General features: G+C 38.1%; 1 protein-coding gene across 5 annotated transcripts in view; it reads right to left on the minus strand.

Annotated features, from left to right (window-relative positions):
- The window catches only part of Art3 (ADP-ribosyltransferase 3), a 102,653-nt gene that overhangs the window by 13,840 nt on the left and 61,271 nt on the right, over positions 1-27,542 (minus strand). For 4 of the 5 annotated variants that reach the window (XM_010619862.3, XM_010619863.2, XM_019206876.2 and 1 more), the window contains exons 3-5: positions 26,152-26,863; positions 15,593-15,625; positions 13,155-13,187 (exon numbers count right to left, since the gene is read on the minus strand). In XM_010619862.3, coding sequence (XP_010618164.1) covers positions 13,155-13,187; positions 15,593-15,625; positions 26,152-26,863 — 778 coding nt within the window. The remainder of the gene's footprint in view (positions 1-13,154; positions 13,188-15,592; positions 15,626-26,151; positions 26,864-27,542) is intronic. The other variant, XM_010619864.3, reaches the window with a different exon arrangement.

Genomic DNA, 27,542 nt, shown 5'->3' on the forward strand with positions numbered 1-27,542 from the left:
TTTTTTTTTTTTTTTTTTTTTTTGAGAAAGGTTCTCAAAAAGCTGCGTAGTTCACCCTGGCCTTAAACTTCCTATGTAACCCAGGCTAGCTTTGAACTTGTGGCTGGGATTATTGGCATGTGCCACCATGCCCAGCTCCATAACCAAATTCTTTTTTTTTGGTACCAGGGATTGAACTCAGGTCTTTGTACTTGAGAGGCAGGTGCTGGAACCACTGAGCTAAATCCACGGCCCTCCATAACCTAATTCTTACTCCTGCTCATAGACCCATCGTGGGTTATACCTCATTTATTCCACTTGACTCTGCTTAAATGCCTTCTCAGACACTGGGATAAATTTGACCCACCCCAATAAGTTACTCCCTTATTAACTTGCATAGTCAGTATCCCAAGGATATAAAGACAATCTCCTCAGCCCATACCATAGTAGGTCTGCCTACCATAAGCCCCTGGACTTAAGCCTGCCATCATTCTACCTCCTCAAGAAGTGGCAGGTGTGGATGGTATCAACTGAGTTCAAGTCCCTTTTAGTCATGGATATCCAATAATGCAGAGAAACTGGGTAAATTCTCTGGGGACCCTGAAAAATTTATTGACAGATCCCATACTCTGACACTTTTGATCTGAGCTGGAGAGATGTCCCAGTTCATCCTGATTTCATGCTACACAGCAATAGAAAGAGGATTATAAGAGATGCAAGGCAGGCCAATGATGAGGTCTTTTCATCTGTATCCAACGGTAATCAGCCAACTGATAAGTTATTTGGGCCCCAAAAGGGGCCTGAGTGGAGTGGAGAACCTGAAAGAAGTTTATAGCTTCAGGCCATCTTAGTGGGTCTGCTCAAGGGCATGCAAAAGCCCATAAATTATGATAGACTCAGAAATATCAGTCAGGGCTCTGATGAAAATCCAGCAGCTTTAAATCACTGGTTTGAAGAGGCACTCTTTAAATATACTAAATTAAACCCAGAGTCTAGAGAGGGCCAATTTATCCTGGGACTGTGTTTTATTAGCCAGGGAGCTCCACACATTAGGAAGAAACTCTGAAAACTCCAACAGGGCCCAAAAGCTGGGATAAGTCAATTAGTCAATGTGGATTACATTTTAATAACCAAGACAAAGAGGACAAATGGGGAGTTGAGTAAAGAGAAAAAAAAGTTAAAGCCTTGCTGGCTTTAATAGATAAGGCTTATGATAAAGCCCATGGCACCCAGGGAACTAGGGTAATTCAAAGGATGTTGGGGGCAAGTCTGGGTGCTTCAAGTGCAAGCAACTGTGGCACTGGGCAATGGAGTGCCCTCAAAAGCTGCTGAGTCCTTGCTGAGCCTATCTGAACACGGGTGAGGACCCTTAGGCCTGGAAGAGCAAATTATATTCCTTCTCAAAATGGGTGTGTCTTATTCAAGTCTAACCTCTTATTTGGGCATATTATCATTCCATTCCTCAGCTGTTGTGGCCCTTGAAGGAATTAACTGGTCAGTTCTTTACCTTTCCCTTGACCTACTGGTTGGGACATTTCCTTTTCCAAGCCGTCTTCATGGTAATACCAAAATGCTCCATACCAGTAACTGGAAAGGAGATATTCTTCTACTCAGGGCATCTCTGTCATTCAAACCTCTGGCAACCTATGTCCTGGTTGCCAGGAACCCAGGCAAGCTAGCTTCATTCTTCTGCCATGGGTTGATCCCCAAGTGTGGTGTGATGGCACCCACAGAGCGGAATGTCTAGACCATCCCAGTAATTGTTCAGCTCAAGGACCTTAATCTATAGCCTCATAAAAGGGAATACTTCTCCCCTTAAAAGATAGGCTAGACGCATGGTGGTGCATGCCTGTAATTCCAGCACTTGGGAGGCTGAGGCAGGAGGATCACTGTGAGTTCAAGAACAGCTTAGGCTATATACTGAGTTCCAGGTCAGTTTCAACTACATAGTGATACCCTGTCTCAAAAAACAACAACAACAACAACAATAACAAAAGATAGGCTAGATAGGGGCTAAAGCCTAATGAAAAATTTTGGGGGCTAGGGATTTAGCTCAGTGGCGTCATGCCTGTCTCATAAGTGCAAGGTCCTGAGTTTGATCCCTGGTATGAAAACAAACAAAAAAAAAAGGTTAATTTTTTTGGCTACCAGATTGTTGATGCCAGTCCATGCAACATACTGATTTTACTCGCAGTCAACCATCAGGTGAATATTGCTCATCAGGTGAACATCTCAGAATTATCAATGAGGCAGTGGTGTCTGTTCATCCCCCCTAGTAGTACACATACACCCTCCTTGCACTGATCCCAGGAGACACTAAATGGTTCTCAAGGATGCCTTCTCTTCTATTCCTATGGAACCTAGCTCCCAATACCGTACTGTACTTGTTAGATTGACTGCTCCAAGGTAAAACCTAAGCCAACTGAGGCACCGGAAACTGAAAAACAGAGATCATAAATCTGGGACTAGTGGGAGGCCTCAAGTGTCTTATCAGAAAAGAAAATACCAGATCCATAAGTGTGTACAGATCCCACTGAGAAGCTCTAGGGGGCCAGAGTGGTATGGTTGCAGGCAGGTCCTAGCCAGCAGCTGAGCCCCCCAGGCACAGCTAAAGGCCCACCTGGAAAAGACCTGCACAGGCACACGAGCAACAGCTTAGAGGCCCACCCAGATTCCACCTGTAAGTGCTCACAGACACCAGCAAGAAGCTCGTGGGGATCAGAGTGGCCTGGTTGCAGGCAGGTTGTAGCCAGGGCCCTGTCCTGACCCCAGCACCTGGGACCCACAGGCCCAGCAAAAAGCCTGACTGGAAAAGAGCAACACAGATCCACAAGCAACAGCCAGAGACCCACCTAAATACCATCAGTAAGTGTGTGCAGATCCCAGCCAGAAGCCCAGACACCAGCAACTGGGTGTGTTGCCCCCAGCCAAAGGACCTACACCATAACAACCACATAGTGGGGTAGGCCCAAGCCAGAGGTGTGCCAAGATACTATCCCAAGTATACACAGGCCCCAGACAGAACACTTCTGGAAAACACAGCAGTGCAAGGATCCAGAAGCCCACCATTCTGAACCCAGGAATTGTTGCACTGTTGAGCAGCAGAGAAAAGGCCTCTAGATGGCTACTGAGAAATGAGGATCACTGGGTGAGCAAAAAGTCTCCTCAACAAAGGCACAGTGAAGTACATCTGTTGAAAAGAGAAGACATGGAAAAAAGTCCCCAAACCAGACTTTCAGATCACCTAAGGCAACCCCAAAGGACACGAGATGGAACAATCTGATACTCAACCACCTGGACTCCCTGAGCTGGCAACAAAAGAGGATTTGGAAAAAATGAAATCAGAAATAATTTCTCAGATAACAACAGAGATTGTGCCCATAGTGCAAGACATGATTAATAAACCTAGAGTAGACACAGATAAAAAAAAATAGAGGAGCTGAGGAACATGATGGAATCTCAACATAAAAAGAAAAATGGAATCCATAAAACAGATACAAACAGATTTCCAGGAGATTCAAAACTCCACTGAAAGTTATCACAGCAAAATGAACCAATGCAAAGATGAAATTTCAGATATAGAAAATAGGACTGCAATTAGTGACCAGGAAAAGAAAACTTTCTTAAAAATAGTAAGGGACCACGAGAAATCAATCCAGCAGCTGCTAGATGATGCAAAGAACAATAACAAGACTGATTGGAATCAATGGAGAAACAGGAGAGTGTGCATATGACATAAAAAAAAACTGTTCACAGAAGTAATAGCAGAAAACTTCCCAAGAAGGGGAAAACAATTTGACATATGGATAAATGAGGCACATAGGACTCTACCTAGCCATGATAAAAAATCCACACCTGGACATATATATAAAATACTTAAGATTCCAGAAATCCAAGAGAAGAACAAATTTCTAAAAGCAGTCAGAGAAAAGACAAATCACATGCAAAGGAAAGTTCATCAGAATCATAGCACACTTCTCAGCACAAACCCTCAAGGCAAGAAGAGCCTGGAGTGACATATTTCAAGCCCTAAAGGAAAACAACCTCCAACCCAGACTGATGTACCCTGTAAAACTATCTTTCAAAGTGGATGGAGAAGTAAGATACTCTCATGAAAAAAGCACTTTAGGAACTTCATGAATACCAAACCAGCACTCCAAAAACTTTTAAACAATATCCTAGGAAAACACAATGAGGATCACAATAACAGGAAGCCCAGCAAAATGAATCCATGAGGTGTGACAAGAAATTAAATGCAAAGGGGAGAAGCCAACAAAAAGAAAAACTCATGACAAAGATAAATCAATACATATCAGTTATAACCATCAATGTTAATGGTCTCAATTCACCAATCAAAAGAAATAGACTGGCAGAACAGGTCAAGAAGCAAGATCCAACTATATGCTGCATATGAGAAATACACTTAAATAAAAAAAATTCATAGACTGAAAGTTAAAGGGTGGAAAACAATACTCCATGCAACAGAAACCCTAAAAAAAGTAGGAGTAGGTAGCTCTTTGCAGATCAAATTGATTTAAAACCAACACTGATTGAGAGAGACAAAGAAGGACACTACATCCTGGTAAAGGGAACAATCCAACTGGAAGAGATGAAAATGATAAATATATATGCATCAAACACTAGTTCACCCACCTACATAAAACAAATACTAATGTACATGAAAACTCAAATAAACACTATTAGTGGGGGACCTCAATACCTCACTGTCACAAATAGATAGATCAACTAGACAGAAAATAAACAACAAAATAGTAGAACTCAATCAAACTCTTGAACAAATGAACTCAACAGATGTTTACAGAGTGTTCCACCCCACAAAATCAAAATATATATTCTTTTCAGCTGTACATGCGTCATTCTCAAAACAGACCACCTACTCGCTCGCAGAACATGTTTAAGTAAATGCAAAGGAATTGAAGTGATCCCCTGTGTATTACCAGACCATAGTACAATGAAATTGGAGACCAAACAGCAAAAGAAACCACAAGAATTTCCTAAACACATGGTAACTGAACAACACTCTTCTGAATAACCAATAGCTCACAAAGCAAATTAAAGAATAAATCAGACAGTCTCTACAATAAAATGACAATGTCAATACAACATTTCAGAATGCATGTGATTCAATGAAAGAAGTCTTACAAGGGAAATCGATAGTAGTGAATACTCATGTCAGGCAAACAGAGTGAGTTCAATTAAACAACCTGATGCTGAACCTCAAGCTTCTAGAAAAAGAAGAGCATGACAAACCCAAAGGTCATAGAAGGGAGGAAATTATAAAGATCAGAGCAGAGGTCATTGCAATGGAGATGAAGGGAATGATAGAAAAAATTAATGAAGCCAAGCGTTGGTTCTTCAAAAGAATAAATAGAATCGACAAACCCTTAGCCAACCTTATCAGAAAGGAAAGAAAAGGCTCAACTCCATGCAATTAGGAATGAAAAGGGTGAAATTACAACAGACTCTGCAGAAATCCATAGGATAATGAAATATCTACTTGAGAACCTACATGCCAATAAGATGGAAAACACAGAAGAAATGGACAGATTCCTAGATACATATGAATTATCAAAGTTAACAAAGAAGATCTCAAATTCTAAACTATCCAAAATCAATCAATGAAACTGAAAATGTAAGTAAAAACTTACATCAACTAAGAAAAGCCCAGGCCTTGATGGCTTCACTGCTGAATTCTACAAGACATTTAGAGAGGAATTATTGCTACTACTGTTTAAACTCTTCAATGAAATTGAAAGGGAAGCAATACTCCCAAAATCATTCCTGGAAGGAAGCATCACCTTTAATTCCAAAAGCAGAGAAAGACCCAACTAAAAAAGAGAACTATAAGCCAATCTCACTACTGAACATAGCTGCAAAACTCGTTAATAGGATACAGGCAAACAGAATGCAGAAGATCATCAAGATCATACACCCTGACCAAGTAGGATTCATCCCAGGGGGATGCAGGGATATTCGACATATGCAGATCAATAAATGTAATACACCACATATATTTAGTACTGGAGATTGAACTCAGTACCTTGTGCTTGTGAGGCAGGCAGTGGCACCACTGAGCTAAATCCCTGGCCCTGCAATACATTATATTAACAGAGCCAAGGACAAAAACCATATGGTTATCTCAATAGATTAAGAAAAAGCATTTGACAAAACCCAACACACATTGAGTCTTCCATCGCCCCCACTGTCATCTTTGCGTCCAACCACAGCAACTATGTCATCAGGGGGTATCAGGACATCACCTCCCTGCATGGCATCCCTCTTAACCTGCTGGACCATGTGATGATTATCTGGACCATGCTGTACACATTACAGGAGATGAAGCAGATCATTAAGATCTGAGCCCAGACGGAGGGAATCACCATCAGTGAGGAGGTGTTGAACCTGGGCGACATTGGCACCAAGACCATGCTGAGGTACTTGGTGCAGCTGCTGACCCCCACCAACCTGCTGTCCAAGATCAATGGGAAGGACAGCATTGAGAAGGAACCCATGGAGGAAATCAGCAAGCTCTTCCATGACACCAAGTCCTCAGCTAAGATCCTGGCTGACCAGCAAGACAAAACATGAAGTGACGTGGACTTGGGACATGTTCTGCAGTGCTGAAGGCTTTGTTGTTGTTGTTGTTGTTGTTGTTGTTGTTATCATTATTCTCTTGCAGCTGTTTTGCAGGAAACTTTCTTTACCTGGTGTGTTTTCCAATAAAGTCTTATAGGTTATTTTTATGATAAAAAATCATGATAAAAACCCTATAAAAAACTGGAATAGGTGGTCTCTACCTCAATCATCTAAAAGCCATCTATGAAAAACCAATAGCCAACAGCATACTAAATGGTCAAAAATTGAAATCCTTCACACTAAAATCAGGAACAAGACAAGGATGTCCACTATCACCACTCCTGTTCAGTAAAGTTTTGGAAATATTAGCAATTAGACAAGAGAAAGAAATAAAAGGAATAAAAATAGGAAACAAGGAAGTTAAATTGTCACTATTTGCAGATGACATGATACTTTATACAGAAGACCCCAAGAACTCCACCAAAAGTCTTCCAGATTTAATGGCCAAATTCAATAAAGTATCTGGATACAAATTCAACACAGAAAAATCAATAGGTTTTCTGTGAACAAAAAACAGACTCACTGAGAGAGAAATGGGTCAAACAATTCCTTTCACAATAGCATCCAAAAAATTGAAATACCCAGGAATCAACCTAATGAACAAAATCAAAGGCTTCTACTCTGAAAACCATAGCACTCTGAAAAAAGAGATGAAAGATGATATGGAAGAGCAACCCTTGCTTCTGGGTAGGAAGAACCAACATAGTGAAAATAGCCATACTTCTAAAACTGCTAAATAGATTCAATGCAATCCCAATTGAAATTCCAGTAGTATACTTCATGGACCTTGAGAAAACAATCCAAAAATTCATTTGGAATAAGAGACCTAGAATAGCAAAAGCAATTCTAGGCAACAAAGACAAAGTAGGGGTATCACAATTCCCAGTTGAAACTACACTACAAAGCTAATATGATAAAAAACAGCATGGTACTGGCAAAAATAACACACCTGAGCAGTGGAACTGATTAGAAGATGCAGAAACAACTCCAGACTCACTCAGCTACCTCATCTTTGACAAAGGAGCCAAACACCCTCAGTGGAGTTAAGATAGCCTCTTTAATAAATGGTGCTGGAAAAATTGGGTTTTGACTAACCAAAGATTAAAACAAGACCTATATCTCTCACCATACACTAAACTAAAATCAAAATGGATTAAAGATCTAAATATTAAAACAGAAACACTAAACCAGCTGGAAGAGGTTAGGTAGAACTCTTGAAGACACTTAAGTAGGAAAAAATTTCATGAAAAAAACTTCAGCTGCACATAAACTAGCAGAAATAATCAACAAGTGGGATCTCTTTTTATTAAAAAGCTTCTGCACAGCAAGAGAAACCACCAACAGCATGAAGACAATCCACAATATGGAAAACATTTTTTTAGCAGCTGTTCCTCAGACAAAGGTCTACTATCTAGAATATATAAAGAACTTAAAAAATCAGACCTCCCACATTTAAAAACCCAATCAAAAAATGGGCATCTGAAATGAGCAGACATTTCTCAGACAAAAGAGTAGAAATAGGAAATGAACATATGAAAAAATGTTCAACATCACTGGTCATTTGAGAGATGCAAATGAAAACAACACTGAGATTCCACCTCACCCCAGAAAGAATGGCTGCTATCAAGAAATCAACCAATAACAGATGCTGTAGGGAAAGGGAAACCCTTCTCCACTCTTGGTGGGAGTGTAGTCAGGTCAAACCACTGTGGAAATCAATATGGAGATACCTCAAAGAACTAGGATTAGATGTCCCATTTGACTCAGCTATTCCCCTGCTGGGTGTCTTCCCTAAAGAATTAAAAGAATCATACCACAGCAATATATGTGCACCCAAGTTTATGGCAGCACAGGTTGTCATAGCTAAAAGTTAGAAACATCTCAGTTGCCTATCCACTGGAGACTGGATAAAGAAAAACGGATTAAAAAAATAAAATAAAACAGAGTATTACTCAGCCATAAAGAATGAAAAATTAGAGACATATATAGTTAAATGGATGAACACTGATGTAATACTCCTAAGTGAAATAAATAGGACACATATGTATAAATACTGAAAAGTTTCTCTGGTGTGTGAGAAACAAACTGTAAATAAAGTTTCAAAGGTATAATAGATAAAGTATGGAACTGGAAGAAAAGGTGCAAAGGGGAAGGGGATGTAGGAGGGGTAGGGGGAAAGAAAGAAGGCAATGAAATTAATATGAGAAAATGAAAAAATGGAAACAAAGTCTTTGAAATAGGGAGGGGGTGGAGGAGTTAGAGGGCTGGGGAAATGGGGAAAATATGAATCAAGATATATTATGTAAAGGTACCAATCTCCAATGATGAATGTCGTTATACTGTATACCTAAAATGTACAAATAAAATTAATGAGAAAAAAGAAAAGAAATCACCAACCAACCTGCTGGGTTAGATAAGTAAACTGTTATGTTCCCTATAAATAAAAGTGAAAGTCAGGCCCATCCTGGAAACAGGGTCCCTCCTGTGTTGTCTTGTGTAGCTAGTTTTGCTCCACTCTTGCTTACCATGACTCATTTTTGAGATCTGCACCCCAAGTTATAAAATGACCTCTTTAGCCTTGTTATTTTTCTTGGGATCCTCTTTGATGGCTCAATGCTTGCCCCCAAGGGAGATAATGAGCAGTGATTATTTACACAGAACCTTAAATCTAAGCCTTCTCTTATTAAATTCTACTCACCCCAAGTGAGCCAAGGATTGGGGCTGTGTCTTTCTCCATTCTCCAGAAAATACACTGTTGTGCCCATCCCAGCTTGACTTTGGGCTACTGGAAAGATAACCTACCACCCAAAATATCAAGGGGGGTTTCCCGTCCTTAAAACAACCCAAATGATTTTCAAGTCAGTGAAATGACCAGGGTAACCTCAGTGGAAAAGGCTGTTACCCTTCTCAGGTACTAGCAGAATAGTTTTCATCAAGTTTCTTCCACAAAATCACCCATTTGGGGCTCAATATCTAATCATACATTACCTAAGTTCCAAGCATCCCTTTGAAGAGGACTCCAGACTGGGACCAGAGTCAAGATTTGGGCACATTAAAAAGACTTTTCTTCAAATAAATGTCAACAATAAAGCCTTCACTGGATTATGCCAGTAACCAGATAAACCAAGCCATCCTTTAAAAAATCTGGTGTGGGTCTCACAGAAGCAGTCACTGGGCACACAAGAGTAAAGAAACAGGGTGTCAGGTTACTGTCAAGGGAGACCCTCTATATTCCCATGGGAGGACTGCTCTCAGCCCACAACCAATGACTTTGCTGGTGCCATTAAGACAACTCAACTAAATGAGTGTTAGGGGATACTAAAATAAATTTCATACATTGGAAGGACAAAACTAGCAGAGCTACTCCAGATACATCTTATGGGTCCTTTCAGCCTCTGACTGGAACTACATTGGCAGGGACTGTATCTGTCTGGGAAAATGAAAATAATCAGGGAAAATATGTTTCCTATTGAAAATAATTTGTCTTGAGACTCAGGGACTTTTTTTCTTGTGTGGAACTAATTCCTACTTGTGTCTTCCAGCAAACTGGACAAAACATACACCTTCGTTTATCTGGCCCCAGAGGTCAATATAGCATCCAGTAACCAACTCCTCTAGTTCCCTTAGCCACTGGGATTTCCTTTGACAAGGCCTTTATTAATGCTTCTTGTAACTTTCTTATTTGGACCATGCATAACTAATCTCTTACTCAAATTTGTTTCTTCTCATTTAATAGCTAAGAAACTACAGATGATCCAGGCCAAGGACAAAAATCCACCTTCATATCTATAGTCATCAATAAATCTTCAGAGGAGGAGTATGGCTCCCTTAGCCCTCTATATCAGGCAGGGCAAGAGTTCCATGGTCTATGCATAGGTAGGGCCAGTGCCCCTACTCAGCAGGAAATAGCTATTTCTATTTCTATGGCCATTCTACCCTCAGCACCCCTTAAAGATTTTTCAGAAACTAGGTCTCTGGGGGCAATAATATAGATAGTATAATTGGGGTTATGAGACTATTCACCTCAATGAACCTGGGCAACACTCTAGGACCAATCCCCTGACCTTCGTCCTAAGGTCTATTGCACAGAGGTAGAGAAAAGAAAGACAAAGATCTCTAGCATGCCTTGAAATATTCTGAAGCATCAAACCAAGACACATATGTGCCAGATTCTACAAAATGACCTACAGCAGTCATGGCGAACCTTTCAGAGACTGAGTGCCAAATTGCAACTCAAAACCCATTTATTTATCACGAAATGCCAACACTGCAATTAAACCTGAATACTGAGATTTTAGTTTAGAAAAAACTGTTATCCTACGCTTAGCTGGTGGGACAACTTGGCTCATGTGCTGACAGGGCTCTGTATGTCTGCTGCAGCATATATGCCATAGGTTCACACCACTGAACTATAGTAACCTTTTTTCACTTGAAGCTCATTGAAGGTTCAGCATGTGGACTGCATCTCATACATCTAATTATAACAAAGAATTATGGAGGACTTGCTTAATAGCTACGTGAATAGGTGACACGACTCAGCACCTCATCAATCACATTGTCAATGACATTGAACCAATGGGAGGTGCCTTAGACCCAACAGAACATTTTAAATTCTTAACTCCTTCAGTCCTCCTGCCATTTTCCTTTCTGCTGGTATGAGCCTGCTCACTCTGTTGCCTAAATTAATCTTTGCTGCTTTTTCATTACTGCTGAGCCCCCTTTCCAATTCTTTGTTCATCACGCACAAGAACCTAGAAAACCACCCAGAACATCATTACCCATGGCAACAGCATGGAAGGCTGAGGTAAGAGGATCATAGGTTTAAGTCCAACCTGGGGCACCCAGCAATTTAGCATGCTGATGTCTCAAAATTTAAATGAAGGTTTGGGGGCAGAGGAAGTGGGTAGAAGAGGAGGAAGAGGAAGAGAGTAGGGATGCCATTATGATCACAACCCAATAGATACCTCCACTCCCAGATATTAGTGGATCTCTGAAACACTGTTAACCTCTGCTGACTTTCTGTACAACAAACTCCTCCCAAACTATCAGAAATTGAGACCACACTCATTCTGTTTCTTACAGACATCTGAACTTTTGCCACCACTGATCATAATTCCTGGCAAGTAAGCGATCTAATTTCTAACACTCTTGCAGTTTAAAACTATAAATGCAGCTGTCATTTTGTAAAATCTCAAAGTACATTTTCAAGATTGTGTGAAGTGGTGTTTTCCCAGATAGCAGTTCTAATTGGCCCCACATAGATTTAATTTTCTCTGTTCTCAATTAGGGTTTTTATTCTCAGTGAACATATCACACATAAGCATATTTGAGAGTTGCAAATAAGCTGTTTTCTATTTATCTTTGAATGTTCGTGTCACATAGGCTAATCTCAGGCAACAGCTGAATACAGAGCACTACCTCACAGGGTTTCCTGCTTTTGGTCATGGGTGACTAGCTCTTCAGGTCCAACCAACCTTATTTCCCAGAAAGTTTTCATATTACTCAAATCTCCACCGAGCCAACTCTCCCACTAGGTGGAGGTAAATTTCCCAGAACAGGTTGTTTGATTCTTTCATACTTGCCAAATTACTACTTTTAAAATACAAAGTACATCTTTTATTCAGCTAAGAAATGCATTTGCTACATAAGGAAAAACTATTAAACATCCCTGTAAGAATTATATTTAATATAAATATATATATGCATATATATATATAAATTGAATTTTGGGAAAGTTTAATGGTGCTGCCAACTTTGGAAAAAGTCATCCCAATTTACTGTGTTGAGTTGGCATTGTACAGAAATGGACAGCCATATTGGTCTAGAAATGTTAATTTATTTATTTTTTTATTTTTTATTTTTTTTCCATGTGTACAGGTGTAACGCACTGTATTGAATAGTAAGGTCATATCTATGTGGGTTTGATTACAGAAACTAATAAAGTATTCTCTAAATAATGAAAAAAAGAATAAGAAAAGACTATAAGAGCAAGAAGCAATTTAAATATGTTCAGGGACCATTTTCATCCCCAGAATTAAGGATTATTTTAATGCCACATCAATTGCCTTGACTCTTTTACTTTCCTTTTTAGTTTTATTTTAGGATTCCCTATTTTTAATGTTCATACAGAGATTTCTTTAACTGAAATACCGAACAGTTTCTTTGGTGTGAAAAACTATAATAGTACACAGGATCCTAATGAGATAATTAATAATGTGAAATAGGAAGTAAAGGCTAAAGGTATAGGGAAAGTGGGAAGGGTGGGGGAAAGGTAATAAGGGAGAGGAAAAAAATATGAGAAACTGAAAAAACGGAAATAAAGTGTTTGGAAATGGGGAGGGGAGGAGGGGTGAAGGGGGGGCAGGGACAAGGGGAAAAATGAGAATCAAGACCTATTATGTAAAGGTACAGAACCCCAATGATGAATGTAACTGTATTGTATATCTAGATTGTAGCAATAAACTCAATAAAAAAAACTAAAAAAAAAGAATTATATTTAAAAATTACAGTCTACTCACCAGGGTTGTAGACATAGATAGGCTGAATAGATTCTGAAATAAAAATATTTTCATTACACGCTACTATGCTTAGATGTGAATTATCAGCTTCAGTCTTTTATTTTTTTAATGACTAGGTCTCACTATGTAGTCCAAGCTAGCCCTGAACTCACTATGTAGCCTAGCCTGGCCTCTAACTCAAGAGATTCTCTTGCCTCAATCTCCTGAATGCTATGAGATTACAGGCATGTATCACCCTGCTGGCTCTTCAGTCTACTTTTAAATGCTTACAAATAAGACTTGAGTTGTCTTACATTTAAGAAACATATTAAATATGGCATTTGAAGAAATATAAAATTTCAATTCAAAGACAAGTGATGCACTTTATTTTTTAGGTACTGCACTGGGATTTGAACCCAAGGTCTTCACACCAAGGTACATTACATTCCTAGGCCACTCCATCACCACTTTCTTTTTTTTTTCTTTTAAAATTTTAAGACAGGGTCTTGGTGAGTTGGTAAATTGCCCAGGCTGGCCTCTAATTTGTGATCCTCCTGCCTCAGCTTCTCAGAATACTGGGATTACAGATTTGTGCTACCATGCCTGGATGGATACATTTGAATTATATGAAGCATTCACAGAAAAGCTAGCCCTAGGAAGACAGTATAAACAGACCTATGTTTTCAAACTTTTTAATAAAGGAATCTTCAAAAGGATCCTTTGAGAGCATGCAACAATCTGAGGCATTTTCTGGCAACACTGGTGCCAATCTATTAGATTCATTTGATAATGCTATTCCAAAATACTCATAAAATTTCCTATCTTCTTTCCCAAAAATTTCCAAGAAAGATTAGTTTTCGTTATATCCTATTTTTCCCTGAGGAAGCAGAAAGAGTACCATTCTGTCAACTCATCCTTTACATGTGAGGCATATTCATTCCACTCCTTCATTAATCTCCTGAATGCTATTTCCTAAAGTATCAAAAACAGAATGGGCATGGTGGCACATATCTGTAATCCCAGCACTCAGGAGACAGAGGCAGGAGGATCACTGGGGCCCACACAATGAATTTAAGACTAGCCCAAATTACATAGTGAGAATGTCAAAAAGAAAAAATCAAAAATAGAAATTGTAGTATAGCTCTTTGCATAAGGCTTGTGGGAAAGGGCTAAAGATATAAGGGCATTCAGGTAAGCTCCTGTATGGTCAGACTAGGGTAAAAATGGCATGTTCCTGCACAACCAAGGGCACTGCAGAGAATAGCCAAAGGGAAGGGTAGGGAGTATGAAACGGGCCTGGCAAGCCACTAATTGCAGTGTAACAGTGATAATGACTACACTATTATGTCCTGTTGCACTCTATTCTACATTTGCTGTTTTGCAAATTTCTACTTGTAAAGTTATTTTTGTTTTTCCTTTTTGCCAGTACTGTAAATTCTAAAGAAAACCATGAAAACATTGATTGTTAGAGTCAGTTAATATAGGAAAGGAACTAGAAAAGCGCTGGTCCTAGAACCTCCTAATTAGTTACTTTCTTTAGCCTTTCAGAACCCAGAACCTCTGGGAGTCTTCAGACAAAATCAAAGTATGGGTAAATTTCTTTAATTACAAGTAGAATGAGTTGGTCATGGTAGCACACACTCACAATCCTGGCACTCTGGTAGGCTGGGACAGGAAGGTGGCATGTTCAAGTCCAGCCTGGGCAATTTAGTCAGAACTTGTCTTAACATAAAATACAAAAAAAAGCGTAGGAATGTATCTGAGTGTGAAGACACTGGATTTAACTCTGCTACTACTACTACTACAACAAAAAAAAGGAAAATGATGTTTAACTTGTAGGGCCATAATGTGTTTGTCTAAGGAGTTACAAGGACTGGCCTAAGAAATAAACGTCTGTTGTTATCACAAGGACATTCTTGCAAAAAAGAAAGGAAAATAATTCTAAGAGTGATAGAAATCAGGCTGGGATTTAGCTCAGTGGTTCTGCTGCCTGCCTTGCAAGCACAAGGACCCAAGTTCGATCCCTGGTACCAAAAAAAAAAAAAAAAAAAAAAAAAGAGAGTGATAAAAATTGTTATTTAGCTTGGATGTATGACTCAAAATACATCCTTCTTGTCTATTATCACACCCCCACTCTCCTTCCCTCCCCTCTAAAGCCTGTCACATACCCGAGTTCCCTAAAATGAAGCTCTGAAACAATAGCATTCCCTTAACATATTCAGGAATAAACTTGGTTTACTTATCAACTTGTCAACTTGTGTTTCTTATCAACTTGTGTTTCCTGAGTACTGACTTTCCAACCGTGGGTAAATAGACTTAGGTTCAATAAAAATAGTAAAATTTAGCCTTGAGAAAACAATGGCTGCCAGTTTAATGGTGAAGTGGCTCTGACCCATACTTGTGAGAATAACACTAATAAAATTCTCACTGCAGAGATAATACTTTAAAGTGTATCTTACCTTGGTTCTCAGCACAATTTTCACTCTTTAGTCCTGAAATACAAAGATAAAGTTAGATGTGATCTACTGTAGTAAAGATTTCAATTGATCAGTGCCTATTGGTAACTAATTTGTCAACTCCTAATCTATCAGGCCCATAATTTAGTCAGATGTAAATTGTAGAATGCTAACATTTTTATACTCATAGAATAGCAACAAAGCAGCTATACAATCTTGAAAAAATAATAACTTTTCTGGAATTCAATTTCCTTATCTGTATCTTCACTGGATTGGGTCTAGTAACCTTTGAGTGCCCATGGAGGGCTAGCACTACTATTCTATTCTATAGTTAGAATACAAAAAGGACATTTACATGTTCCATTAATCCTCTCTTTAGATAATAAATGTTATAAAAGCCATCCTTCTACTCCAACAATTCCTATCCTTTGGAGAAAAAGAATCTCAATCACATCTTCAAGATCTTTTAATATATAAACAAACATCCTTCATATTCATATAGAGAAAACAGTTGGTAAGCCCCAGAAAATTCACCTGCATGTGAGGGAATCCACAATTTTGGGGGAATTGGAACTTGACATTTAATAGTACCTTTATAAGGCTGTAGACATTCTCACTGGTGATGCCCTAGAAAAAAGTCATTAATGCTATAATGACTCCCCTGTGACTTGACAGAAAAGGAAATCTACCAGCATGACCAAGAGCAATAAAACAAGATGATGAGAAAGTACTTAGATGACCAGTGTAAGCCATGGAGACTGTCCAAAGTGTTCCATGAAGGTCTAAATGCCTTGTGGTGACTTTTCCACATCTGGCTAACTCACTGATCTAATCTGGAAGTTCACCTACCTGGGGTTGAATCTCTTCACTTAAGATGAATCTTTGGAAGACCTGGCTCCACTATCTTCTATAATCTGCTCTTAAATTCTACTCCACTTATAGACCTTGAAGCAAAATTACAAGTAATTTGGTCTAACTTCTACTGGTCCAGAAATAACAGAAATTGTTAGAATCTGGTTGGTGCCCTAAGGCTAGATGCAGGCATTTGACTAGAAATATTTTAAATACATAATAATTAAATCTATCAAAAGATGTAGTTGACCTATATATATACTACAAATATAAAATATAGCTGATATAAATTAAGATTAATAGATTAATACTGTGTTCTTGAGTTGGAAGAGTAGCTTGCTAAAATGTGCTTATACTAATATATAGATTCAAAACAAGCCTAACCAAACTCTGAGAAAAAAATGGTAGACAATGACAAGATGATTCTAAAATTCATATGGAAATATAAAAAATCTATAATCATCAAAACTTTGTAGGCCAGGCATAATGGGCACATGCCTGTAATCCCACCAATCTGGGAGACTGAAGCAGGAGGATAATGAGCTCGAGACTACCATGGGAAACATATGGAAATGCTGTCTCAAAATAAAAAAAGGCTGGAGATGTAGCTAGGCCTAGGTTCAAACCCAAATATAGGAGTGGGGTGGGGGCGGAATGGGATGACCAACCAACCAACCAACAAAAACACCATGACAACTTTATAATAAAACAATAGTTACAGGATGAATGTTATTTGGTTTTCAGGTTTATTATAAAAAGCTATAGTTTTTAGTATTTATGATATTTGCATGAAGGTAGACAAATCAGTGCAATACAAAGTCTAGAAATAGATCCACACATACATGGGCAACTGGTTTGTGCCAAGAGTGTAAAAGTAATTCAATGGAAAAAAGGACAGTCTTTTCAATATTAAACTTTGACATATATGTCATATGTGGTATCATATAAAAATCAGCAAAGACCCAAATATAAGAGCTAAAACTAAAATTTCTGGAAGGAAATATCCCAGAAAATCTTTGTTACTCTGGGTTTAACAAAGATTTCTTAGCTATACTAAAGGAAAGATCCATGAAAGAATAAATTGATAAATTATTCTCTGTTAAAATTTAAAATGCGTTCTTTAAAATGCACTGTGAGGAGAATTAAAAGACTAATTACAAATTGGGAAAAAATACTTGCAAATCATTTGTTCAATAAAGACCTAGTACTGTGAATATATATAGAACTTTCAAGAAGTTCCTCTCATTAAAAATGGGCAAAATATTTGAACAGATGTTTCATTAAATATATATATGGCAAATGAGTACATGAAAAGATATTCATATTATGAAAATGAAAATTCATTATGAACATGAAAATTCACTATGAACATGAAAATTAAAGCCATAATAAGATAAAACCACATATTTATTTGGAAATGTTAAAATGAAAAAATATAACATACTATGTGTTGGCAAGAAAATAATGAAACTGGAACTCATACTCCTGGTGAGGATGTAAAACTGTACAACTAATTTGTAAAAACAGTCTTGGGCCGGGGATTTAGCTCAGCAGTTTGGTGGCCTGCCTTGCAAGCGCAAGGACCCAAGTTGAATCCCCGGTACCAAAAAAACCCCCCAAAAAACCAAAAAAACAAACACTATGTCAGCTTCTAAAGCCATGCAAACATCAACCATATAATGTAGTCAATGCACTCTTAGGTATTTACCCAAGTAAAATGAAAACGTGTATCTAAACATACACTTGTGAATAAAATTCATATCAGTTTTATTTGTACTAGGCAAAAACTGGCAACAATCCAAGTGTTCATCAGCAGGTCAACAGATTATGGCATATCCTCTGTTCTACACCAGAATGGAATGGATCTATTGACACGTGCAATAGCACGGCTCAATCTTAATTATGATGAGTGAAAGCAGCCAGGTCAAAATAAATGATAGAATTTAAATACAAAATGACAGAATTTACCATATGACCAATTAATCCTTATGGACAGAAAGTACATCACTGGATGCCTGGGGATTCCATTGTAATATGAAAATTTCACCTCTAATTAAGGACTAAACTTAGCATTCAAGAGCTTAGTCACTAACTGCACACCTATTAGACCTATAGTTCCAAATAGTGGCTAACACCCCTGAACGCTGTAGTGAAGTCACCAAGGAATATTTTAAAATTTAAAGATAAGTATATTCATAATTGTTATCTGTCTGGACACTGTGAAATATTAGCTGGATGCAGAAGGCAGTTTTGAAGTTAACATGTTATATCATGTTACATTCTGTTTGATAACATATTTGCAGAGCTGGGTGTAAGCAGCTGTTTTGACAAAAAGCAAGAATATGTGAAGATCAATGTGAAACAGGAAATGAGGTAGTGTCTAATGTGATTCCAAGCTGTGCAGTGTGTAATAGGTACACACATTCCATTAGCAAGTACTTTGCAGTTAAACATGAAATAACTACTTGAGGAAAAAGCACATGCATTATTTTTTTAAGTTCCTAGGATGTTAGAAGACAAAGAATTGAGACCTTAGTTTTAAAAATTACATATATTAAAATTATAATATATATAATACAGCAATGTATTAAAATTATATAATACCACACACACACACACACACACACACACACACACACACATATATATAAAACTGACTTATTTGACTTTAATGAATAGAACTTTTAGGCATCTTTTTAGCCTAGGGATAAAGTGAAAAATCTTGTGACTTTAAGAATAACATAAACCGAAAAAATTTGAGAACCACAGCATTAGACACTGCAACAGCCTTAACTACTATTTTATCTAAACCACTGGTTTAACGAGGGCCTTTAAGACTTAACACCTGAAAGATAACAATTCGCTTATAAAGAAGCCTGTTCTAAGGCTGAATGAACCTAAAGTAATGCTACATCCATTGGTTGTAAAGATATACATTGTATTTTTGCCTGTCAGGAAATATAACACCTTAGAACTGACTACACATAACTTTATATAGATTCATACAATATTAATGCTCTAAGTGTGCGGTTAGACTACTGGGATACCCCAAACTGGATTACTAAAGATAAACTCATATTCAGTTTCTTTCTATGGAAACAATTCAGTAAAATGCAACTTGTGAACTCAGTCTTATTAGATACATATGTACACACAAGTAACTGCATCTAAAGCATATATCTGGAGACTAACAAAGCAAATGAAGCTTTTACCATATAACCATTGTTTCTACTACATATAATAGGCCTGTTAGCAAATCTACCACAGTAAGGAAATCATTCATAAAGGACTAGAAATTCAGGTGGAAAATTCTACCAGCCTCTACAGTGAAGATTTCTCCAGGGTTAACTCATCTAGCTGTCTTCAACTATTTATAAAATACACATAGCCATACTGATTTCTGGCTTTGCTGAGTTCCCAAACATCAAGGACTCAAGAGTTGGATAATGAGGGAAAATGGAGGAAAGATGTACTTGTGTAGGTGTGCTTGCTCTGATTTCAGTCTATCAGTGAATTTTCATATAGTATCTAGATTTACTTCAATAAATGAATATATATTTCACGTAATTTCAGCAAAGGACAGATCACATTAATTAGATCAAAAACAGTTTACAAAATCAGATGCTGACTTGTGGTTCCAGTGGTTCTCTACGTACTTTTCTATGTCCCAAGAGGTTACTACAGAACTCATCATTTGGAGAAAAGGACAATTTAATTGGATAATCCCCCCAAAGAGGTGATGCACTATAATAGATTAGGTTGAAATTATGTGAACAGCTTCTGACAAGACCCCCTTGGGAAATCTGCTCACCTTGAGGTGAGCTGAACCTACTGACTTCTTTCTAGCAATCAGAATAGAACAAAAGTGAAGATACATCATTTTTAAGAGGTTGCAAAAGACTGACTTGTAGGCACTGTGCTCATCTTGATGAAGTAAGCTGCCATTCTGTGAGATGTTCTATGGTGGATAAAAATGAAGGAGGCCTACAGCCAACAGTTCATAAGCAACTGTAGTCTTAGCTGAACAACTCATGAAAGACTATGCCCTGAAAGTAACATGAGAATGAACTAAGAAGCAGATCTTTTCTAATCAAGTCTTAAAACAACCACAGTATTGTGACAGACATATTCAAAGGACACACCTAAGCTGTGCCTGGATCCCTGGCTTATATCAACTGTAAGGTAATAAGCGTTGCTTAAAGCCACTAAATTCTGGAGTAATTTGTTATGCAACAGATAGCTAGTAAGGTTGAGGGTAGGTTTTTTGTTTGTTTGTTTTTGGTTTTGGGGATCGAACTCAGGACTTTCTGCTTGCCAGGCAGGCACAGTGCCACTGAGCTAAATCCCCTGCCTGAGGTCAGGTTTTTTATGTCAACTTGTCCAGAATAGCTCTCAGTTATTCAAACACTGCCCTAGTTATTATGATGAAGATATTTTATAGATAGAATTAAAATCCATAGTCAGTTATCTTTACACAATGGAGATTATCCAAAATAACCTGTGCAGGCCTGATTTACTCAGTTGAAGAACTTAAGAGCTTAGACTTCCCAGAAGAAATTCTGCCTCTGAACAGCAGCTTCAGCTAATGTGCTAGAGTCCCAGCTTGCCTTTCCTCACAGGCTGATTTATGGATTTCTGAATTACCTTGCCAGCACCTGTAACAGTGTAAGCCAATTCCTTCCAATAAATACCCAAATATATATTTCCTGCTGATTATATATCCTGGGTTGAACTTTGGCTGGTAGAACAGTGATGAAAAAATCTGGCAGGTGAATCTGAAGAGGACTGTTAGTGAATAGTTCTATCATTTCTTATGAACGCAGACAGCCTAATTGTTCTAGGCACTGACGCACAATGGTGGGTTAAGATGTCACTTTCTATCTGTCCTAGCTACACTGATAGATTCTCTAATCTCAGACAAACCCAGACAAAAGCACAGAAACTTCACTATTTCCCGGAAACGCTTATGGATAGAAATCTGTACCAATGGCAAGCAATTTATTTAGTAGAATTAGGGGTAGATTTTTAAGAATTAAATTTGGATAACCTGTTCATTTTCTTTCAGCTAGTTCAGGCTGGTGCTAAACTCACTGTGAAACTTAGGCTGGCCTTGAACTCACAGCAATCTTCCTGCCTCAGCTTCCTGAGTGCTGAGATCATAGGCATACACCACAATGCCTGGTTTGGGTTTGAGCTTTTAAAATCCCTCATCATAAATGTTTCAAACAGCTTGGTTTCACCTTAGGTAGTTTTCTATCTACAGATGGCAGCAGAGGACTTCAGTCTAGTGTTCAATCACCACATGACAGTGCAGTGACTGACTTGAATATTAAACTACTGTGTAGCCTCTGTCTAATCTCTGTTCCCTCCCCATTTCATCATATACCTCTCATAATCCATTTCTTCATGTGGGTCTGAGCCCTGGCTTATTTAGAATTAATCCAATAATTCCACCAACAATTTTATTACAATTTCACTCACAAACATGGAGTCTGTGGGTGATACTGCCTTCTCAGCCCATCAACCACACAGAAGTGCTAACTCTGTCTTGGAGCCAGCAATTGCACATGCCCAAGGGCTCCACAAATGGCATTTGGTTGAATGCATCAGGAGCAACGAAAGTGGTGTGATTTCTGTCACTGAACTGGGTTCAGTGGGTTGTGGCTGAGATGTACTGGTAAAACACTATGGTATTTGCTGATTTCCACAGTAATCCCTCCTACATAGTTTCACTTTCTGTGGTTTCAGTTACCATTAGTCAACTCTGAAAATATTAGTATTTATCTTCAATCTTTCAAGACAGTCATCATTCACATAACTTCTACAACTTAGTTATTGCTGTTAATCTCTTATTGTGCCTAATTTATAAATTAAACTTTATCATAAGCATGTATGGATAGGAAAATACATAGTACAACTGAGGATTTAGCGCAGTGGTTCTGCTGCCTGCCTCGAAAGCACAGGGTCCCGAGTTTGATTCCTGGTAACTTTATTTCTATGTTTTGCTTGTTTGTTTTTTGTTACAAAACATTGAAATAAAATCACAATGTTTTAGGCTGAGGATTTAGCTCAGTGGTAAAATGCCTGCCTCAAAAGTGCAAGGTCCTGAGCTCAGTCCCCGGTACCTAATAATAATAATAATAAAGAATCATGCAAGGGCATGTCCTAAAAGTGGGGATTTCCTTAAATTTTGTACCCTAGACATTTTAATGGCCACAAAGCTTCTGCTAACCAATCCTAAGTGTATCAGACCCCCACCCAGGAATGATATCTCATCCACATTCATTAGTCAGCTTTTTTTTAAGCCTTTTGGAAAATAGCCATTTATTTTTTTATTTTTTTCCTCATTGAGTTTATTGGTACATTTTAGGTATATGGTACAGTTACATTCATTATTGGGATCTTGTACCTTTACATGACAGGTCATTACTCAGCTTTTTTATCTCACAATATCTTGGATACACTGAGTCAAGGTCTAAAAGTCTACCTCACTTGAGGCCTACTTCACTCTGCCAGACACAACAGAAATTGCTTTTGGTTCAGTTAGTCTCATTTATAAGTACCACAAAGTCCAACTCCTTACCAGTTTACTGAGTTTTGCAGAAAAAAGCAAGGGAAGGAACACAGCACAGTGCTAGCAGGCAGCATTAGATCTGCCCTTCAAGGAAAATCCTCACAGCAGTCCAGGAAAATTTTTTAACCCCTAAAATGACAGCACTGAAATGACAGTTAAAAAAATAGTACACAGGTGTGTGCAAGAGCCTCCCTAGTTCAGTAGTTCCATGCCACATGAGATAACAGTATCTCTTGAATCTACCAATCTTCAGCAGGACTGTTGATACAAGTCTTTTTCTTCTAGAACTTGAAAAGGAGAACATCTGAGTATGTATCACATTCAGAAAATCCCAAAACTATGCCTTCCCCTCAAACATTTATAGTTCATTTATAATCCTCCCAGCCCAGATGCACTTTACCAGTCTAGGGTTTTGTTTACCATAGATAGCGTTGATTCCACCTTTAGTAGCTGACAGAGAAATGATACTAGAAGATAAACAGGAGGCCATTTTCATAGCAGAAAAGACTTTATTAACTCTTTACTTATCTACATCAATGCACAACACTATAAAATTTCAGAGTAGCTGATAATAAAGAAAACACCCTAAACTTCCCAGATTTAAAAAAAAAAAAAAAAGTCTTAGGCTCACTGGCAGAATGTGAGCCTAGCATGTGTGAGGCCCTGGTTCAACACCCAGTACCACAAAACAGCAGGCCTCATTCAAAGTTTTAATAATTAAAATGGCTTTACAATTTTCAACAGTAGCTCCAGAACCTAGAAATCACTGGAGGGACATCTTCAAAATTCCAAAGAAAAATAAATTCTAAAATAGAAATCAAATCAACAAGAACTATAATTTGAGCTTAAAGACAGACCTATTAGACATGAAAAGTCTTAGAAAATGTGCCTTGATGTTCTATTTCTCAGGAAACTTTTATAGACCTCCCAGACCCATTCCACCAAACAAAAGAGTCATTCAACGAAAAGGTGCAAATCCAAGAAATAAGGTGTCTTAGTTATTTTTTGCTCATTGCTGAGACAAACTACTCAACAGCCAAAGTTAAAGGGGCAAAGGTTTATTTAGCTCACAGTTTGTAGAGGTTTCAGTCCATAGGTTCCAAGGCAGGCTGGCACATGGCAGAGGGCCAACCATTCATGGCAGCAGAAGACAGTAAAAGCAATGAGGGACAAGGCAAGCCTCTTTTTGTCCCTTTATATTGTGTTCAAGCCACCAGGATTAGGGTGGTGCCAAATCAGTGTACTGATTTAATAACCACACACTCTTAATCCCAGCATCATACTCTAGACTCAGCCAGCTATGACCACATGAGGCTTTAGGGGGTGGATATCTAGACCCTAACCATAACATAGGGGATCTCTTAACTGGGGAGAAGTAGCATCACAGAGAGATAAAAAGAGACTTAAGGACATTCAGCAAGCCTAAAGAGTATTTGATAGGGGAGGATGATGGGAGAATCCAGAAGGCCTATATCCAGGAAAAAAAAAGAGAAAGTTGTAGCCCAGTACTGATTCAATCCGGGCACTACTTTATGTGGAATTGATCTTTGTCAACAACAACAACAACAAAAAAAAAAAAAAAAAAAAAAAAAAAAAAGAGAGAGAGAGAGAAAAGGAAATAAGGGAGGATTTGATATATCTCAATGTATTAAGAAAATTTTCTATTTCTTTCAAATGAATTGGAAGTGAATTACTGAAGGATGTAAAATTTAAACAAACAAACAAAAATCATAAAATAACCCCAAGGAGAAATATGTACTTTGGCACAGAAAAATCAACTCTGATTCTGCTATGACTGGTCTTTACTGGGAGGTGAAGAATGGGGAAATCCACTCTCTGGAGAAAAGGGTGGTAGTTATCACTGACCTTAACAGCCAGTTCTAGTTCCCTTCTCCTTTGTCTCCCTATACTACTGACTAAAAAGGCTAGTTACCCTCTTTCCTAGCTTTTTTGTAGGTATGGATGACTAAGAAACTATTCTAGTAAATGATTTAGAATCAGAAGTCTACTAAAGGTTTTTGGGAAAGCCTGTATTTTCTTCATTATATAATTTAGTTATCATTCTTCCTTTCCATTTTGCACATGGATTCATGCCTAGAACTGTACCAGATACACCCCAAATATGAATTAAAAAATCAACATTCTAAGGATGGTAGAAAAGACAGAGACTGATTTACTGATGATATAGATAAGTGACTGCATAAGATAGCCTACCTCTAGACTTATTTAATGAAAACTTATCAGTCAAGTTTGTTTTAAAGCCAAAAGTGACAAAGGATTCTTAACAAACACATTATTTATAAGGGCTAAATATTCATTCTCAAAAAAAAGAAAACTTTTTTTTTTTTTGGTACCAGGGATCAAACTCAGGACCTTGTGCTTGAGAGACCAGGCAGAGGCACCCCTGAGCTAAATCCCCGGCCGTCCTCAAGTTTTTTAACCAAGAAATAACATGTTGAATCTTGCTACTTAGAAACATGACAGTAAACAACTTAAAAAAAAGAGCTAAAATAATCAAAACAGGTGCCATCGAGAAGTAGAAACTGGGGCCAGTCAGGCAGGGGACTGCTATTTTTCACAGAAAACTTGGTAGTAGCAGTTTTCAACAGTATTTCTACTGACATTTGGGGCCAGGTAATTCTTTGTTGTGGGAGACTGTCATATGCATGTGTTAGCAGTGACCCTGGCTTCTACCCATGAGATGCCAACAGCAAGCCATCTTCATCCCCAGTTGTGACAACTACAAATGTTTGTTTTTTGTTTTTTGTTTTTTTGATACTGGGGATTGAACTCAGGTCCTTGCGCTTGCAAGGCAGGCCACCGAACTGCTGAGCTAAATCCCCGGCCCAACTACAAATGTTTTTGACCACTCACAAATGAATGGAGGACAGAAACACTTCTGAGTGAGAACTCCTGCCTTATGGTGCTATTTTATTTTTTAACTTTTAATAATACAGTAAGTTCATTATTTTGATAAAAATTAAATTATCAATAGTTTGAAAGGAACTAGACTGGAAACTGAGAGAGTCCTTTCTCCTTTCAAATACCTCTCATTTTCCTTACCCAACCTCTGCCTGTGCCTAAGAATCCCATTCTTTTCCTCCCAAACAAGAATAAGCAGAAAAGAGACACTTACCACCTACAAATGCACACTCATAATGGCTGCAAGTCTTGTTTGTGCTGTGAAGGATAAGGTTATTGCCAGTCTCTTCCTGTGACACTTGAAAAACTTCACTCAGGGGTATTAAAGTAATTCTTTCACTTTCTTTACCAAAAAATTTTTCAACATCAACTCCAAAGCATGTGTAGATAGTTAAAACAATGTTTTGGTCATTGGCTACTTTAGGTTTCACAGAATATGCCAATGTGAAGTTGCCAAGTCTGGCTTGATTTTGTCCTCCAAATGTAAATGAAATGTCCTGGCTTGTCTTATATACCACGCTTTTGTAACTGTCTTCACAAGGTCTTCTCAGCAACTGCAGAGCTCTTGTGAGGTAAAAATGAAAAGCTTTGAACTGGAAGCCATAGATATAATCTTTTCGCGACTGGCCAGCCATTTTCACAGCTTTGTTGAACAGATGGTAAAAAGGAGTTTGCTCTTTAGCTTCAGAAATATACGTCATCAGGGCTATTCCATGGTTATCCTTAAACTTTGTAGGGAGAAACAGCTGAGGCTTCTGGGATTCCCATTTGGCTTTTGCATTTTCCCATGCAGTCTCCAAGAGTTGATGACTTGCTTTTTCTTCCTTGAGCAGTTGGGGAACATATTTCATTTCCATCCTGTCCGTACATTTCAGGTATTCATCATCAAATACATTATCTGCCATGTCTAATATTTCAGCCTTCACCTGAAATGAAGGAAAAGGGAATTAATATATATATTTTTTTAATCTGGGGATCAAACTCAGGACCTTGTCCTTGTGAGGCAGGCAGCAGCACCCCTGAGCTAAATCCCTGGCCTAGAAATTAATACTTTTTTTTTCTAGGTAAAGTTCTTTTTTTTTTTTATTGAATTTATTGGTACAATCTAGGTATACAATACAGTTACATTCATTATTGGGATCCTGTACCTTCACATGATACTTGATTCTCATTTTTTCCCCTTGTCCCTGCCCTCCCTTCACCCCTCCTCCTCTCCCCATTTACAAACACTTTATTTCCATTTTTTCAGTTTCTCCTATGTTTTCCTCTCCCTTATTACCTTTCCCCCACCCTTCCCACTTTCCCTATATCTTTAGCCCTTTACTTCCTATTTCACATTATTAATTATCTCATTAGGATCCTGTGTACTATTATGGTTTTTCACACCAGAGAAACTATTCGGTAATAGAAATTAATATTCTTGAAATAAAACATTTATTGTATACCATTTTCTCTCATTTTACTATCCTCACTGAAGAATTTTTATGTATGAAATCTACTGCATTGCTACTGATAACTTCTCTCAGCTATGACATATTTATATGAAAGAGTAAATGCCAGTCAATGAGAGGTATGGGTAGGATATGCCTGTAACTCATTTATTTG

This window comes from Fukomys damarensis, unplaced genomic scaffold, assembly GCF_012274545.1.
Source record: "Fukomys damarensis isolate Sample0158 unplaced genomic scaffold, DMR_v1.0_HiC HiC_scaffold_32, whole genome shotgun sequence".
Classification (NCBI taxonomy): Eukaryota; Metazoa; Chordata; class Mammalia; order Rodentia; family Bathyergidae; genus Fukomys; species Fukomys damarensis.